Source organism: Alnus glutinosa, chromosome 5, assembly GCF_958979055.1.
Source record: "Alnus glutinosa chromosome 5, dhAlnGlut1.1, whole genome shotgun sequence".
NCBI classification, from domain to species: Eukaryota; Viridiplantae; Streptophyta; class Magnoliopsida; order Fagales; family Betulaceae; genus Alnus; species Alnus glutinosa.
The window spans coordinates 30370900-30386652 of NC_084890.1; the positions used below are offsets into that span (position 1 = coordinate 30370900).

Below are 15753 nucleotides of genomic sequence, written 5' to 3' on the forward strand. Positions count from 1 at the left end.
CCTTAACCATTAATTTCCAAGCCCCAGTTGCCTTGACTAGTTGAGATTGTCCCCTCAAACAGCTAGACACTGAAAGATGCATTTCAAGTTTTCATAAATAAGTAAACATTTCATTGCCAATGAATTATACAATAAAATCGAGAATTTCCCTTTGGCATAAAAATGGAGGACTATAGAAAAGACTTAAGAAAAAGACGAAGACGAAGAGCATACATTTCCTTGTATCAATTTGGAATTAATTGGTCATAGAAAGCCAGCAGGCTACAAGGACAGCTAATTAATATGATTACAAATCTTGTGTTGCGTGTTTGAAACGTACATTTTCATCTCACAATTATCTTATAATGTTAACATATTATTTTTAACTAATCTTTGGATTAATATTTAATAAAAAGAAAATTCATGATTAATTGAGACTATCACATCAATATTATAAAATAAAAATATAATTTTTAAAATTTATAAAATCATTGACTTACTAAGGTTGCGTTTGGGACTGAGATTTTGTTGACAAAAAGTATGATTTTAAACCAATTCTCAGAAAATGAATCGTTTATAAATTATATTTTAAAAAAATTGAAATGCAGAAAACTGTTTTTTTAAATTGTAGGTAAATTGTTGCTTTTTTGAAAACGTAAAATTTTAAATGCTAACTTGCAATTTTAAAGGTTGAATTGCAATTTTGTCATACGCTTAATTGCATTTTTAAAAATAACTTTTTTAAATTGCAATTTTTAAGATCACTATTTTTAAATCGCAAACAAAAACGAACCATTACTGAATAAGACAATACATGCAATTTATTTACATCGTTAAAATGGAGTCATTGAGATGATGGCGTAAACTTGTAGTAAGGCATTTCATGCATTTCGAAGTTTAATTCTAAGAAAGTAATCTTTTAAGTTTAATCCCATACTTCATATAAATGGTGCATTATCGAAAACAAAATGAGTAATTCTAAAAATTACATTTGCATTTACGTAATAATCACGGGTTTCAACTAACTATCGGATCAATTTTAATTTTTAAAAAATAAAACTAAAAATTGGCTCGAACCGTTACATCAATATTGTAGGAGAGTTATAAGATAACAATGTAATTTTTAGTATTACTCAAATATAAAAGGTTAACAATTTTAGAACTTCATCAAAGGTATCGAACTATCAGCCTATTTGATTTAAAGATATTGAACTTTAAAACGTCTCAAATTAGAATATTCAATTTTTCAAACGTCTCAATTATTTCGTTATGATTTGTAATTAATCCTGTTAAATTTTTGAAAATACTTTTTTTTTTTTGTTTTTGTTTTTTTTTTTTTTAAGAATATATATATTTCTATTTCAGGTGTATTTTGATTTTTGAAAATCAATTGTCTAGATAAAGTTTGTGAAGAAAATAGTAAATACACACCTGTAAAAATTAAAATTCCCCATTCTCAATCTTCGCATTTCCCTTCAAGGAAAACTTGGCAATCACTCAAATGGAATCCCCCGATCCCAACACCGAAGACGAAGACGTTTACTTCGACGCCCTCGACGACTTTCCCTGCTACGACTGCCTCTCCTCCCTCACCGCGCCACCAGAACGCTACTCGTCCTCCTTAACTCTCTCCGCTCCCAATCCCTCGCCGGAGACTTCTTCTCCGGCTTACACCCTCCGTCGCCGACCGTTCTCTCTTCGCACACTCTCCGGCGAGGTCTCCAACGACTTGAGCTTGGATTTGGATTGTGATTCCACTCTCAGCTCCGAGATCCTCGCCGAAACCGATACGAAACCGAGTTTCCGGGAACGGAAATATTGGATTCATCGGAACGCAAACCAAAAGCCCCATCCCGAGCCGACTCAGGAGCGATTAACCTCGGTTCCTCAAGCTCAGGGCTCGAATTCGACCATAACCACTGAAACCGATAACCGAGTCGACGACGACTCGGCTGACTCGGCCCCCAGACTCAGCGATCCCTCATCGAACTTGCTCGTGTTCGTAGCGGGACTGGTAATCAAAGCAATCAACTTCCAAATCAACCTCTTCATCACCTTCACAACATTTCCTCTCCTCCTCCTCTATCACTCCTACGCAATCATCACTAACCCCTTCCAAACGGTGCGTCGCGGCAGAGACTATCTGATCCAAAAACTCTCAAAACTAGGGCACACTGTCCGAGAAAGCACGAGCCCCTGGCTAAACGACTGGTCGCGGGAGCACAGTTGGGTCTGGGAGGTCGTATCGCGGTGCGCGTGGGGATTGTTGTGGTCGGTCTACGTTTGCGTCGTTTTGTGCGGTCTGTTGGTGTCGTCGCTCGCGGTTAGCGCTGTTTTGATGAGGTATTTGGTGGAGGAGCCGATTCAGATGAAGGAGGTGTTGATTTTCGATTACACGAAACCCAGTCCGGTCGCGTCCGTGCCAGTTGCCTCGTGTGGTGGCGCTGGTTGTGGCGAGGATTGTGAGGAAAAGATTTCGGGGTTCAGGGTTGTACCTCCTGGTCACAGGTTGCAGGCCACGGTTTCGTTGACGTTGCCGGAGTCGGAGTACAACCGAAATCTCGGGGTGTTTCAGGTACTTGATTGATTCATTGAGTGAAATTAATCTCCTATTGTTTGTTTTTCTTCTTTCTTTTTGTTAAGAAATCTGTAGATTTTGTTCGCATTAGGAACTTACATTGCTTCCACTTAGAATAATTCATGTTTCTTTTGGGGTCAGGACGAAATCTGTGAACTTGCATTGTTGGATTGGATTTTTTAGATTTCTAGTAGTTGCAGACTTGCAGTCTGTACTCTTTGTGTTAAGGAGTGGGATAATGCAACCTTCTAGAAAATGTAGGTAGGGGTATTTACGTGGCCAATGAAATTGATAAACTGACCTGGTCGTTTTCTGACGCTCGCCACAGTGCGGTTTCTGTATTAACCTAACCAATGCCATCAGTTCAGTGTTCGTTTTCGGACGTCAATTTTTTTTTCTTTTTGACAAGAACGGAGCGACATGCCCGCTCGGAGGGGTGTTTTACACTTAACATTTGAAGCCCTGCTGGTTCGACCATCATCTCTGCTCACTGTTTCGCGTCAGCTTGTTGCCTCACTTGGCTGGTCTCGGTCTCTCGCTCTCAGATATGACGAGATACTGGGTGTTCAAACCTGTTAACTCACACCACACTGACAGCAATTGTTGTGGATTGGTCCAGTAAGGGGACAGCAACAACCTTGGTTCAGCAGTCAAAAGATCCTCAAAGCTGACCCGACCGAAATGTGAACACCCCTAAATGTAGGGATCTTATGAAAGCTTATACAAATGAATAGTTATTTTCTAGTCTGTTTGTTATATTTGAGTTGGGTAACTCTTCATCGTAATTGGTAGATGTTACTCTACAAATGAACTTCATTGTCCATTGTTATTTTGGTAACTTTTTCTAACGCTATGGGATGTAGTGGAGCCTGTTTCATACTCTGCCCTGGCCATCAGTAAAGTCTGTTGGCATCATAGAGTGCAGTTTGAGTTCTATCTGTCAATAGAGCAAGAGCCTGAGATTAAGATGTCATTATATTCTTGAATTGGTTAAAAATAGTCTGAAACTAAAAACATCAAAAAGAATCTTTGATGATAACAATTTAAGAAGTTTGGATGAGATTGTGCCATATTTACTTCCAATTGTGTCATATGGATCTGCATGGTGTGAACTCAATCCTCTTACCGTCCTTTGAAGAAAAGGAAAACAAAAAAGATTGAGAACGTCTAGAATGCTCAACATATCCCCATATGTATATATATACTGTTTACCATGTTTAATGGAACTAGTTCAAGCTCTGATGTGCGGTCTTGAAACCGAAAAACGTTATGGGGTTCTTAAAGTTCGAGAAGTGGGAAGAGTGCTATTTCTGCCTGGGCTGTTTCTTATTGTATAATTTTAAGGTTTTTTTTTTTTTTTGTTACCATATTGGCAGCAGACATTGTACTGGTTATATGATCTTAATTCATGACTCTCTATTATTTGATTTTGTTTGGTCTCTAATATCCATATATGATGGATATTTGTATGACTTTCTTTAATGCTCTTTTGAAGATCAGAGTAGACTTCCTCTCTACTAGTGGTAAAACCCTTGCCAGTTCAAGCCATCCATGCATGTTACAGTTCAAAAGTGAGCCTGTCCGTCTTCTCCTGACTTTTCTTAAGATTGCTCCTCTTGTTACTGGTTACGGATCAGAATCACAGACTCTGAATCTGAAGTTTAGAGGTTTTACTGAAGGAGATATGCCTACTGCCTGCTTAAAGGTTGCAATTGAACAACGAGCAGAGTACCGCGCTGGTGCTGGTATCCCTGAAATATATGATGCATCTCTAATACTTGAGTCAGAACTTCCACTATTTAAAAGAATTATATGGTATTGGAAGAAGACTATATTTATATGGATCAGCATGACATCATTTATGATGCAGTTGCTGTTTACTCTAGTCTGTTGTAGACCTATTATTATTCCAAAACCAAGGCCAAGGGAGGGTTCTGCTAGTAGTGGTGCTGCTCGAAACAGTCTCCCAGCACAAGATTGAGAACATGGCTTCTGCAGACTCAATGATAATGATGAGAAAGGGATTTTTATGCCTGAAAGTTGAGCTCAAGGTCCTCTAACACATTCAATTGCATTTGGTATGGCACCCTATCTTTGATTTTCACCATTTTTTAATTTTTTTTTTTTTTTAACGACCGTGTACATGTTGTTTGATTAAAAATGGGGTATTTTTAATGTTGGAAAGAGAAATTAAATTGACGCTTGTATATCTCCCGTACAGATTTTATTTCTTTGGTTAGTATTTAAATGAACAATGTTGTGAAATATGATGCAATGAAGAAAGAAGCACGTAATGTTGTATTTAGTTTGTTATGACTTAGAAAATGTTTTCAAACGGATGCAGTTACAGATTTTCATTGTGAGGATATAGATTGGTGTATCAAAAGTTATTTGGAAATCTGAAAATAATTTATGAACATCCTTTTTAGCAATACAACTTTTACGAAATGGTTTGTGAAAAAGAGTGACCATGGATAAATCATGAGAGAGCCTTTTTGTAAACTAGTCCATTAAGTTACATACAAATTTATGGGAAAAGTTATGTGACCAAAATAATGTGGATTGTTTTAGAAATGCATTATTTTGATGTTCCTACAAATAAATATCTAAATTAATATGCTCAGACAAAAATGTATTGTTACGGGTATTACAACTTTTATTATATAAGCTTTTTTATAAGCCGTTGTGGCAATCCATAATTGCTTACATGGTTAAGTAAAAATTTGGACTTGTCAATTTAATTATTTCACAATTTATGAACTCTTATATTAGGTTGTAAGAAAATTATAGTAAAAACTTTCATCCTCCAAGCATTTTTTCATGAAAAAACTTCTAAAATTTTGTCAGAAGAATATTGCATGAGAGGAATATTTCATCGAATATCTGTCGACTGATTTCAAATCTAATTGGCAAGGTTTGCAAACTTTAAATACTAGTTAACGTATATACTCCACTCCATACACGGTAACAATTGCCTTTTAGTTAGAAAGAATAATGCTATCTTTTACATTCATTTATCATATGTATATCACACCGATTGACATAATGAATTTTAAGTGAGTAATAATGTTAAACACTTAAAAAGACAAGTGGACACGTCATGATAATTAGAATGATACGAGTGTGATAAATTAGGGTAAAATATAACATTACTGGTTACCAACTAGTGTCACCCATAATCATTTGACACACAGAATAAGACACTTGTGTCATAATTATTAACTATACCAAACTGAAAAAATAAAATTACAAATGATGTCGGCCAATTTGAACAAATTCCAGCATGGTTCCAACTAGTTTTAGGATTTTCTTTCCATTATTTTTTTTTTCCCACAGGTTTTTCTAATTATTTTAGAAGTCCAAATTTGTCTGGTTTTCCTAAAACTCTAGGATTAGTTTATTTTTTTCTTTTTGTTTTATAAGAGCAACTTAACTCGCCCGCGCACACGAGTCGGCGAATGTAATTTATTTGCCCTTTATAATTAATATTTTATTAAAATAATTACTCCTTTCCTTATTAGGGTAGAATTTCTCTTCCTATTAGAATCAGGATTATTGATTCCTCTTTCTACTAGAATTATGATTATTTTCTTCAATTATTAAAGATAGCAATTCCCGAATAAAAATCGCAGATGCAACTCAAATTTATTTTCTTACGGTTTTCTTCAATTTGGGGAATTTCCGACTTATTTAGGGTTTCGATCAAAATCAAACCCAACGGAGCTGATTCCTGAACACATGGAAGACGATACTGATTCTGTTGAATATGTTCCGGTGGCGAAGCGTAGAGCGATGCAAGCGCCAAATATTCTTCAGCGCAAGAGGAAATTTTCTGCCCTTGAAGAGGAAGAGCGCTTAAAACTTGACGATGCCAAACCGAGCCTCCTTGCCAAATCAATGATGCGAGAGAAACCTGAGATTAGTCCAACCGAGAAGATTCTACAACAAGAGAATGAAATCATTCGGCATTTATCTGATCGGAAAACTTTAGCGTCGGTTCATGAACTAGCACATGGGATTGCTTATACGGAGCCTCTGTTGACAGGATGGAAGCCTCCATTGCCAATCAGGGAAATGTCGAAAAGGAAACGTGATAAAATTCGGAAGCGGCGGCGCATTGTGGTTGATGGTGAAGATATTCCCCCACCAATTAAGAATTTTAGGGATATGAGGTTCCATGAACCAGTTTTGAAGAGGTTAAAGGCGAAGGGGATTGAACGCCCAACGCCTATTCAAGTGCAAGGTCTCCCTGTGATTTTATCTGGGAGGGATATGATTGGAATCGCGTTTACGGGTTCAGGAAAAACATTGGTTTTTGTGCTGCCAATGATTGGGGTCGCGTTGCAGGAAGAGCTGGAGATGCCTTTGGATCCCGGAGAAGGGCCAATTTGTTTGGTTATATGCCCATCCCGAGAGCTCGCACGCCAGACTATGAAGTGGTGGAACAGTTTTTGACTCCCATGAGAGAGGCAGGTTACGCGGAATTGAGGGCTTTGCTTTGTATTGGTGGAGCGGATATGAAAACCCAATTGGAGGTTCTGAAAACAGGTGTTCATATTGTTGTTGCCACTCCCGGGAGGTTGAAGGATATGTTGGCGAAGAAAATAATGAATCTTGACAGTTGCAGGTATCTTACTTTAGACGAGGCAGATAGATTAGTTGACTTGGGATTTGAAGATGATATAAAATATGTTTTGGATCATTTTAAATTTCAACGGCAGACTCTTCTGTTTTCTGCCACCATGCCCACCAGAATTCAAAATTTTGCGAGGAATGCTCTTGTAAAGCCTATTATTGTTAATGTGGGAAGAGCAGGAGCTGCAAATCGTGATGTGATTCAGGAAGTAGAGTATGTGAAGCAAGAGGTTAAGATTGTTCATCTTCTTGAATGTATACAGAAAACCCCACCTCCCGTGTTGATATTCTGTGAAAACAAGGCTGATGTGGATTGCATCCATGAATATCTCCTTTTGAAAGGACTCCAAGCACTAGCAATTCATGGAGGCAAGGATCAGGAAGAGAGAGAGTATGCCATTTCATCGTTTAAGGCTGGAAAGAAAGATGTCCTGGTTGCCACTGATGTTGCCTCCAAGGGATTGGATTTTCCTGATGTTCAACACGTCATTAATTATGACATGCCCGCAGAAATCGAAAACTATACACACAGGATTGGCCGAACCGGAAGATGCGGCAAGAAAGGAATAGCAACAACATTTATAAACAAGAATCAGAGTGAGAAAACACTTTTTGATTTGAAACTCCTCTTGGAAGAAGCAAAACAGAGGATTCCGCCGGTGTTGGCTGAGCTAAAAGGTACGACGGAAGATGCGGCGGCAATTGCCAATGCAAGTGGGTGTGAGGGCTGTGCATACTGTGGTGGCCTTGGTCGCCGTATTGGGGATTGCCCGAAATTGCAACATCATACAAGCATGAAGATTTCCAGCTTTAGAAGGGAGTATGGATCTTGTGGTTACAAGGGGGAGATATGATACTAACCAGACCTATTTGTATTCCAAAAGCAAGGCCAAGGGAGGATTTTTATGTCTGAAAGATGAGCTCAGGTTCCTCTTAACAGATTCAATTACATTTGGTATGGCATCCTAACATTGATTTTCACCATTTCTAAACATTTTTTAATGACCATGTACATTTTGTTTGATTGAAGTTGATGTTTTTTACATGTTAGAATACAACTTAATGGTCTTTTCTGTACAGCAATGGGAGCATTTGAGCTTTTATGACCTTGGTTATTCACACATAGTTCTAGTTTTGTTGCATTGGTAGATTTTTCTCAGAAATTTGAAAAGTGTGTTGCTCATCATAAATGGATTTGGCCTCTATAGAGTGGGGTAGACTTGCTGCTGGTTCTTGGTTGGTTCTGCTTTTGTCATAACATTGTTTTTTTTTATTATTATTATTTTTATAATAATAATAATTTTATTATAAAAAAGGCAAAGTATACAAGAGAGCCAAGGCTCTATCTACTACAATCTAGAAAACAAATCAGATGTAGTAAATTTCCTAAGGAAAAATTAGGAACATTGTTTCCAGCGTCTGCAAATTTGTAATCCAGGAACTGTTTGGATCACACAACATTTTACTCATTGGTGTGTCGAAAGCTGCCACTGATGGGGGGCTTCACGTTTCAGCTATAACATTTTCTTGTAGTGCAGAAACCTTGAAAAGGACTAATCATGACCGATTCCATATTTTCAATGAGAACATAGTTTATTTCACCCAAATAATAATGTGTATCGAAATTACTCTAATGTTTTTGTTTTTTTGCCAAGGTTCGTTAGTGGACACTATGGCCTTAAAACGGGCATGTATTTATTTCTTGTATTTGGAGGTTTGCAGCTTCTGCATGCATCCTCTCATACTTCTGAGTAGAATAGATATTCAGGGAATTTACTTCCTTAATGTGCCAATTACCTAAAGGTTCCATCTTAGTAAAGCTTCCAAGCGCGGCCAAACTGATATTGAGGTTTAGAGTCCGTTTGGATATGCGGTTTCAAAACGTGTAATTTAAAAAATAGCAATTTCAAAACGTGCGATTTGAAAACGCAGTTAAGCGTTTGGTAAAACCGTGATTTGGTCTTTAAAATCGCTCTTTAATCTTTAAAATAGTGGATTTTAAAAACACACCCACGTGCTTGCGATTTGAAAGCGCAAATTTTTTTACGTTTTCAAACTGCAGTTTTTTAAAAACATCCTCAAACGATACACTTTTTGCACTTTTAGCTCGCGAAATCACACGACCAAACGGACTCTTAACCTATAAATGCAGAAAAAAGGAAATGGAAACCAACCATTGAGCAATATATATACGACCAATTCAGATTTTAGTTATGTTCTAAAACTAAATTCTGAGTCAATTTGGAATTTGGAAGCTAGCAGCTGAGAAAATCAGTTAACCTAAATTCCTACAATCTTAATTCATGTAGAGAAACTCCAACTACATTATTCCAAAAGGTCCCCATGTATATAAAAGAAGCATATCAGCATTCCTACAATCTCACAAGAGAGATAGAAATTGGTATCAAGACAATGAATAAATAATGTAACATTCATTTCTTGGTATGAGAAATGAACAGTGCAGTACAAAAGCTCCATACTGATTTAAAGTCTCTTCCTAACATCAATTGCAGCTTCTTTTTTGATTGAAATTGCCACACAGATCATTAAGAATAGTTAAAAGAATGAATTGCAACCAAATGAACACCAACTGCAAGAGATCCAGCAAGACAAGTTCCAAAAACTCTGTTCAAACTTTTCCTCAGTATTGCACCTGCAATTCAAATAATAAGGCAAAGTTGGACTACGAAGCTTCAAGCAAGTTGCTTTTAGGCCTTACCGAGAGAAGGACCTAACCATAAATTTACAATGGTAGCATCATCACTAAGCATGCAGAGTAATCGTAAGTCACAATTTTTTCAAATCACATGCTATGATTCAAATTACACTATATTCAACCATAAGATCCTCTAGAGTTCTCAATTTCACTTTCCATATAAAATGGGTACCTCCGGGATATGGTTATCACCCGGTGCCCTGGACCTGGAGGGATAGCTTGGAGGGAGTTGTATCCTTATTTTTTATATGAAGTGACCAATCTCAAAACTTAAACCTACACACTTGTAATTGGCGGTCCAAGATTTTATATTACACCAGACATGGCCCCTATTTTGAGAAACTAGTAGCTGACTCAATAACTCAATAAGAGCTTAAAGAGCTCACATTCCGGTGGGAAATGTTTCTTAGGTTAAGAGGATTCAACCTAAATATGAAGTCTATCAAGTATGTTCAGTCATTTTTAAAAAAGAAAAAAAAGAATGTTCATAGTAAAGTACCATAGATTTAGTTCTTGTATACCTTAATCTTTAATGACCCAAGAAAAAACTTCAGCTAAATTTGCACTATCACCTTAAAATGACTAATCAATTTGAAACTTTTTTAGAATCATTGAACTCAATTTCACCTACTAAGTAACTAATGTGGACTTAGTACCCATGTGTTTCGTTCTATAAACCACCCTATGTAGGCAACTTTTGGACTGGAGTGTTGCAAACTCCCCCACTTATACCCTCGACGTCTTTGTCAGGGTCACATTATGCGGTGCTAAGAGTATTACATGGAGCATTAGTAGGTGGCTCTGATACCATTTGTAACAATTAAAAAAAAACGTTAGCCACATCTGTGCTGTCACCTCAAAAATATTAATTAATTTGGAACTAATTGATTAATGGAATTAATCAATTAATTCACAAACAAATATGATCAACTAATTGATGATGATTAAAAATGTTGTTGGCAGATCTTCCTGGATTATAGTTGGGGACTTTAATGTAATCCGGTTTCCTCAAGAGAAATGGGGGAATGAGGGGTTTTCTTGTTATGAGAAGGAGTTTGTTGAGTGTATTCAAAATCTGGGGGTGGATGATCTGAGCTACTTTGGATGCTTTCATACTTGGACAAACAATCAATCTGACTCTGATTTTGTCTCTAAGAAGCTGGATAGGGTGTTATCTAATTGTGAATGGTTGAATCAGTTTGGGAACACTTCTGTGGAGTTTCTTGAGAGAGGAGTTTCTGACCATTCCCCGGCTTTAGTGACTATTTCCAGTGTTATTAGCTACGGACCTAAGCCTTTCAAGTTCTTTGACTATTGGGCTGAACATAACAATTTCTTAGATTGGATTGGAGATGCTTGGAGGGTGGAGGTGGAAGGTTATTCTATGTTCTGTTTCTATTATAAGCTCAAAGCAGTTAGAGATGTGCTTAAAGTGAAGAACAGAGAAGTTTTTGGTAATTTGGGTCTGAAAATTTCTCAAGCCCGGCATGAGTTAGCCAAGGCCCAAAATTCTTTTATTTCTTCCAAAGGCAATGCTGAATGCCAAAGGAAAGAGAAGGAATGCCTTCATTTGCTGATCTCTTTGATGGCTGCAGAAGAGAATTTTCTTAAGCAAAAATCAAGGGTAAAATAGCTTAATCTTGGGGATGGTAACAATGCATTTTTCCACAATGCGGTTAAGGTTAGGAATTCTACTAATCTTATTAAAATGCTGAAGGATGCTGAGGGTAATAGTATTCATGATATGCATGAGATTAAGAGAATGGCTATTAGCTTTTATCAGAATTTGTTGGGGCATTCTTCTCATAACTTCTCTTCAAATAAGGCTGATCGGGTTGCTGGTCTTATTGATAAGAGGTTTTCTGATTCTTGTGTGGCTGGTATGTGTGCTCCAGTGACTAGATCAAAAATTCAAAGAGTTATTTTCTCTATGAATCCTAGCAAAGCTCTCGGCCCGGATGGCTTTACAGCTAGATTTTTCCAGAAAACTTGGCCTATGATTGGGGATGATTTTTGTGATGCTATTTTGGAATTCTTTGTGACTGGAAAGCTCTTAAGGGAGGTGAACTCTACTATTCTCACACTGATTCCGAAGAAGAAGAATGCTTCTACTATGGGTGATTATCGGCCTATTGCTTGTTGCAACTTAGTATACAAATGTGTTACTAAGATTCTTGCTAATAGACTGGTCCCTGGACTTGATGAGGTTATTAGTTCTAATCAAGGAGCCTTCATTCCAAAAAGAAGTATTGCTGAGAACATTCTTTTAGCTCAAGAGGTTGTATGTGATTATCATAAGGAGAAGGGTACTCCAAGGTGCACTCTTAAGGTGGATTTGATGAAAGCTTACGATTCTGTGGACTGGGAGTACATTTTGCATTGCTTATATTGTTTTGGAGCCCCTGCCAGATTTGTTGCCTGGATTAGAGCTTGCATAACTAGTCCTACCTTCACTATAAATCTTAATGGCACTTTAGTGGGTCACTTTGCTGGTAGGAAAGGGCTTAGACAAGGGGATCCTATTTTCCCTTATCTTTTTGTCTTGGCTATGGAGTGTTTATCCCGTCTATTGGCTCAAGCTACTGTTTCTCCTCATTTTAGTTACCATCCCAAGTGTAAGGCTATTCAGCTTACACATCTTTGCTTTGCGGATGATCTTCTGGTTTTTTCTGCAGCTAATCTTACTTCGGTCTCTGCTATTGTGGGTGCTCTTGCTGAGTTTGAGTCTCTTTCTGGTTTGAAAGCCAATCCGGCCAAAAGTTCTATTTTCCTTGCTGGAGTGTCGTTGGAAGACAAGCAAGACATCCTAGATTTTCTACAGATGCCGGCAGGTTCTCTTCCAGTTAGATACTTGGGAGTCCCACTCATAACTAAACGGCTGTCTTCTTCTGATTGTGAAACTTTGGTAAGTCGAATTATAGATAGGATTGATTCTTGGACTGTGAGAAGTCTTTCCTTCGCTGGTAGACTTCAGCTCTTATCTTCAGTCCTCATTAGTCTGCAGGTTTTTTGGGCTAAGGTGTTTATTCTCCCTAAAAAGATCATACGGTTGATTGAGCAAAAACTTAACCGGTTTCTTTGGAGCGGAAAGGACTCTAAGGCCAATGCTAAGGTTTCTTGGGAGAGAATTTGTGCCCCAAAGAAGGAAGGTGGTTTGGGTATTAAAAGGATTGAAGTGTGGAACAAGGCTTCTATGATTAACCACATTTGGAATCTCTTCACCAAAGCTGGTTCCTTGTGGGTGGCCTGGACTGAAGCAAATTGGTTGAAAGGTAGGAGCTTCTGGCAGGTTCCTATCCCGACTTCTTGCTCTTGGAGTTGGAAGAAAATTCTCAAGCTTCGAGACCTTGCAAAACAACACATCAGGTTTAAGGTTGGGGATGGAAGGAAGGTGTTTCTATGGCTGGATCAGTGGCATCCGGAAGGTTATCTCTTAGATAGATATGGCTATAGATTGATCTATGATTCTGGTTTTCCCATTAACTCTAGACTTCATACTATTATTAAAGAAGGGAATTGGTATTGGCCTGCAGCTCGATTAGATGATTTAGTTGCTATTCAAAGCCAGCTTCATGATGTGGAGATTGGTGTAGATGATATGCCTATCTGGGATTCTAGTGATGGAAAATATTCTTGTGCTGATGCTTGGAGAAAGCTGAGAACTGTCTACCCGATAGTTAAATGGTGGAAATTGGTTTGGTCTCCTTTGTCCATTCCTAAACACTCATTTTTTCTTTGGTTAGTGTTTAGGGATGCTTTGGTTACTAAATATAAAATGTGTTGTTGGGGATTTTCTGGAAATATCCTCTGTCCTTTTTGTTATGGGGAATGGAGAGTCGTGACCATCTTTTTTTCAAGTGCAGCTTTAGTTGCCGCATATGGATTCATATCATGGCTGATTGCTCTTTGATAAATGTTCCGGTGGAATGGGATTGTATTGAGAGTTGGGGTAATACCATGTTGATGCGGAAGCGTCTTAAGGCTTGCTTGGGTAGATTGTGTTTGGGTGCCACAGTTTATCACTTATGGAGGCACAGAAATGATTTGATTCACTTAAAGATTCCCAGATCTGAAGAAGCTATTCTGGCTCAGATCAAGTGAGATGTGAGGGTCCGGGTGATAGCTCAAGGCAGATTTAAGAAGTTTACCTATAATGCAGAACTTGTGGATAAATGGAACCTACAACATCTGATGTAGATGTTCTGTAGATTGGTTGTGTGTATTTGGTGGACTGTTTGTTGTTTGTTCTGGTCTTGACTTGTTGTTTGGCCTGGGCTTGTCTTGTTGTCTTTTGGTTTGATGCAGTTGGTTTTTACGGTGTTTAGGCTTGTATTCTGGCCTTTGGTTTGGTTCTTGTTTGGGTTATGAGTTCCAGTTTATCTGGAGTGTAGTTGGTTGTTGATCAATAAAGCTTCCATTCATCGAAAAAAATATGTTCAACTTATGTAATCAGATGCTCGACTTTCGAGAGACTATAAGAAAAATGCAATTTATGTAACGTTTTTGCCTTTATACATAAAGTTAGTGGTTCATAAAGATAGTTACGAGTGTTAAATTTTAACATTACTATATATATAAAAGACATGATATTAACTCATGTCTTTTATGAGCTTGCTTTCTCAAAATACATTTTTTCACCAGAGCATATTGATATTGGTAGCTCTTGCTACTCGAGAAGAGCTTCTATGCCTATTGATGCTTATAGCAATAACTATTTTTGTTCTGACATTGCATTAATCTTTAGCATCTGATGCTTATACTTTGATACGCAGATATGGCAAAAGTGAAAAACAGAGTCAAGTTAGACAAACTTTCCCCCATTTTATTTTATTTTACAGAGAAAATTTAGGTGGCAAGAAGAAGCTAACAACATGTACCTTTCTGGTGTCTGTGGGGTAGGTAAGCTTTGAATGTAGTAGCTCTTATTAGTTAGACCTACCTATCAATCGGGCCCTTCTCCTACGATTTTACTTATTTTTTGTTGTGACAAACAGGCTGGGCACTGAGGCTGTACTGTGACCTTTATCCATTTCTCTAGCCCTTTTGTCATCTCCTTGACATATATTTAGGCTCTTTGTTTCGGTATCAAATATTTTTTTTTAATTTTTGTTGTTTGTTTGTGAATCAAGAAAATGGTTTGAAAAATATTTTATGGCATTTGGTAGAATGAAAAATCGCCAAATATTTCATTTATTTTCATATAATACAAGGAGTTGTAAGAAATAAAAGAGACAACAAATAGGATATGCGAAGGAAGAGGGTGATAATAGAAGGCCTTCAAGAGTGAGATTGAGATCCGGTGCAATTGTCTGCCCATATTATTTGCAATTTGAATGGGCAATTGTGACTTGTAAGAAGACCCTTGTGTGGCTCACTTGTCTGGACAGATGTTCGGACAACTTTAGACCTGTTCGGATAGATAGGCACCGCAAGGGGCCTCTCACAATTGTCTGTCCGAAAGTGTAGGAGAACGGTGAAAAATAGTTTACACACATGAGAAATGTAAACTATTTTATGTCATATAAATTTTATTTTTCTTAGTCAACTGAAATATTTTTAGCTTAATAGGTATTTTATTTTATGCTGCGTCAAACAATTTTTTTAAAAAAATATTTTACGTGTAAAAAAAGAAAAAAAGAAAGAAAGAAAAAAGGTATTTATTGTGGGCATTTTTGTTACTTTAAAATGTAAATGGTCAATTAATAGAGAGTGGCCCGTCTTGTACGGTATGAGTGAGAGCTCATCCTAATTCCTAAAGACCAGTTTAGGTTTATAGCTGGAGGTGGCTCTATCCTCCACATTAATATTATTATTACCTAAAAGGATTTATTTATTTATTAATAGA

At 37.4% G+C, this 15753-nt stretch overlaps 1 protein-coding gene and 1 pseudogene across 1 annotated transcript; both read left to right on the plus strand.

Moving 5' to 3' along the window:
* Window positions 1–1426: 1426 nt before the first annotated feature.
* On the plus strand, window positions 1427–4862 carry LOC133868299 (seipin-2). Its single transcript, XM_062305114.1, has 2 exons — window positions 1427–2554; window positions 4053–4862. Exons 1-2 carry the CDS (start codon window positions 1481–1483, stop codon window positions 4536–4538), a joined length of 1560 nt encoding a protein of 519 aa, XP_062161098.1. The 5' UTR covers window positions 1427–1480; the 3' UTR covers window positions 4539–4862.
* A 1433-nt stretch (window positions 4863–6295) lies between these two features.
* LOC133868298 (DEAD-box ATP-dependent RNA helicase 35-like) lies at window positions 6296–8440 on the plus strand (annotated as a pseudogene).
* Window positions 8441–15753: the final 7313 nt, after the last annotated feature.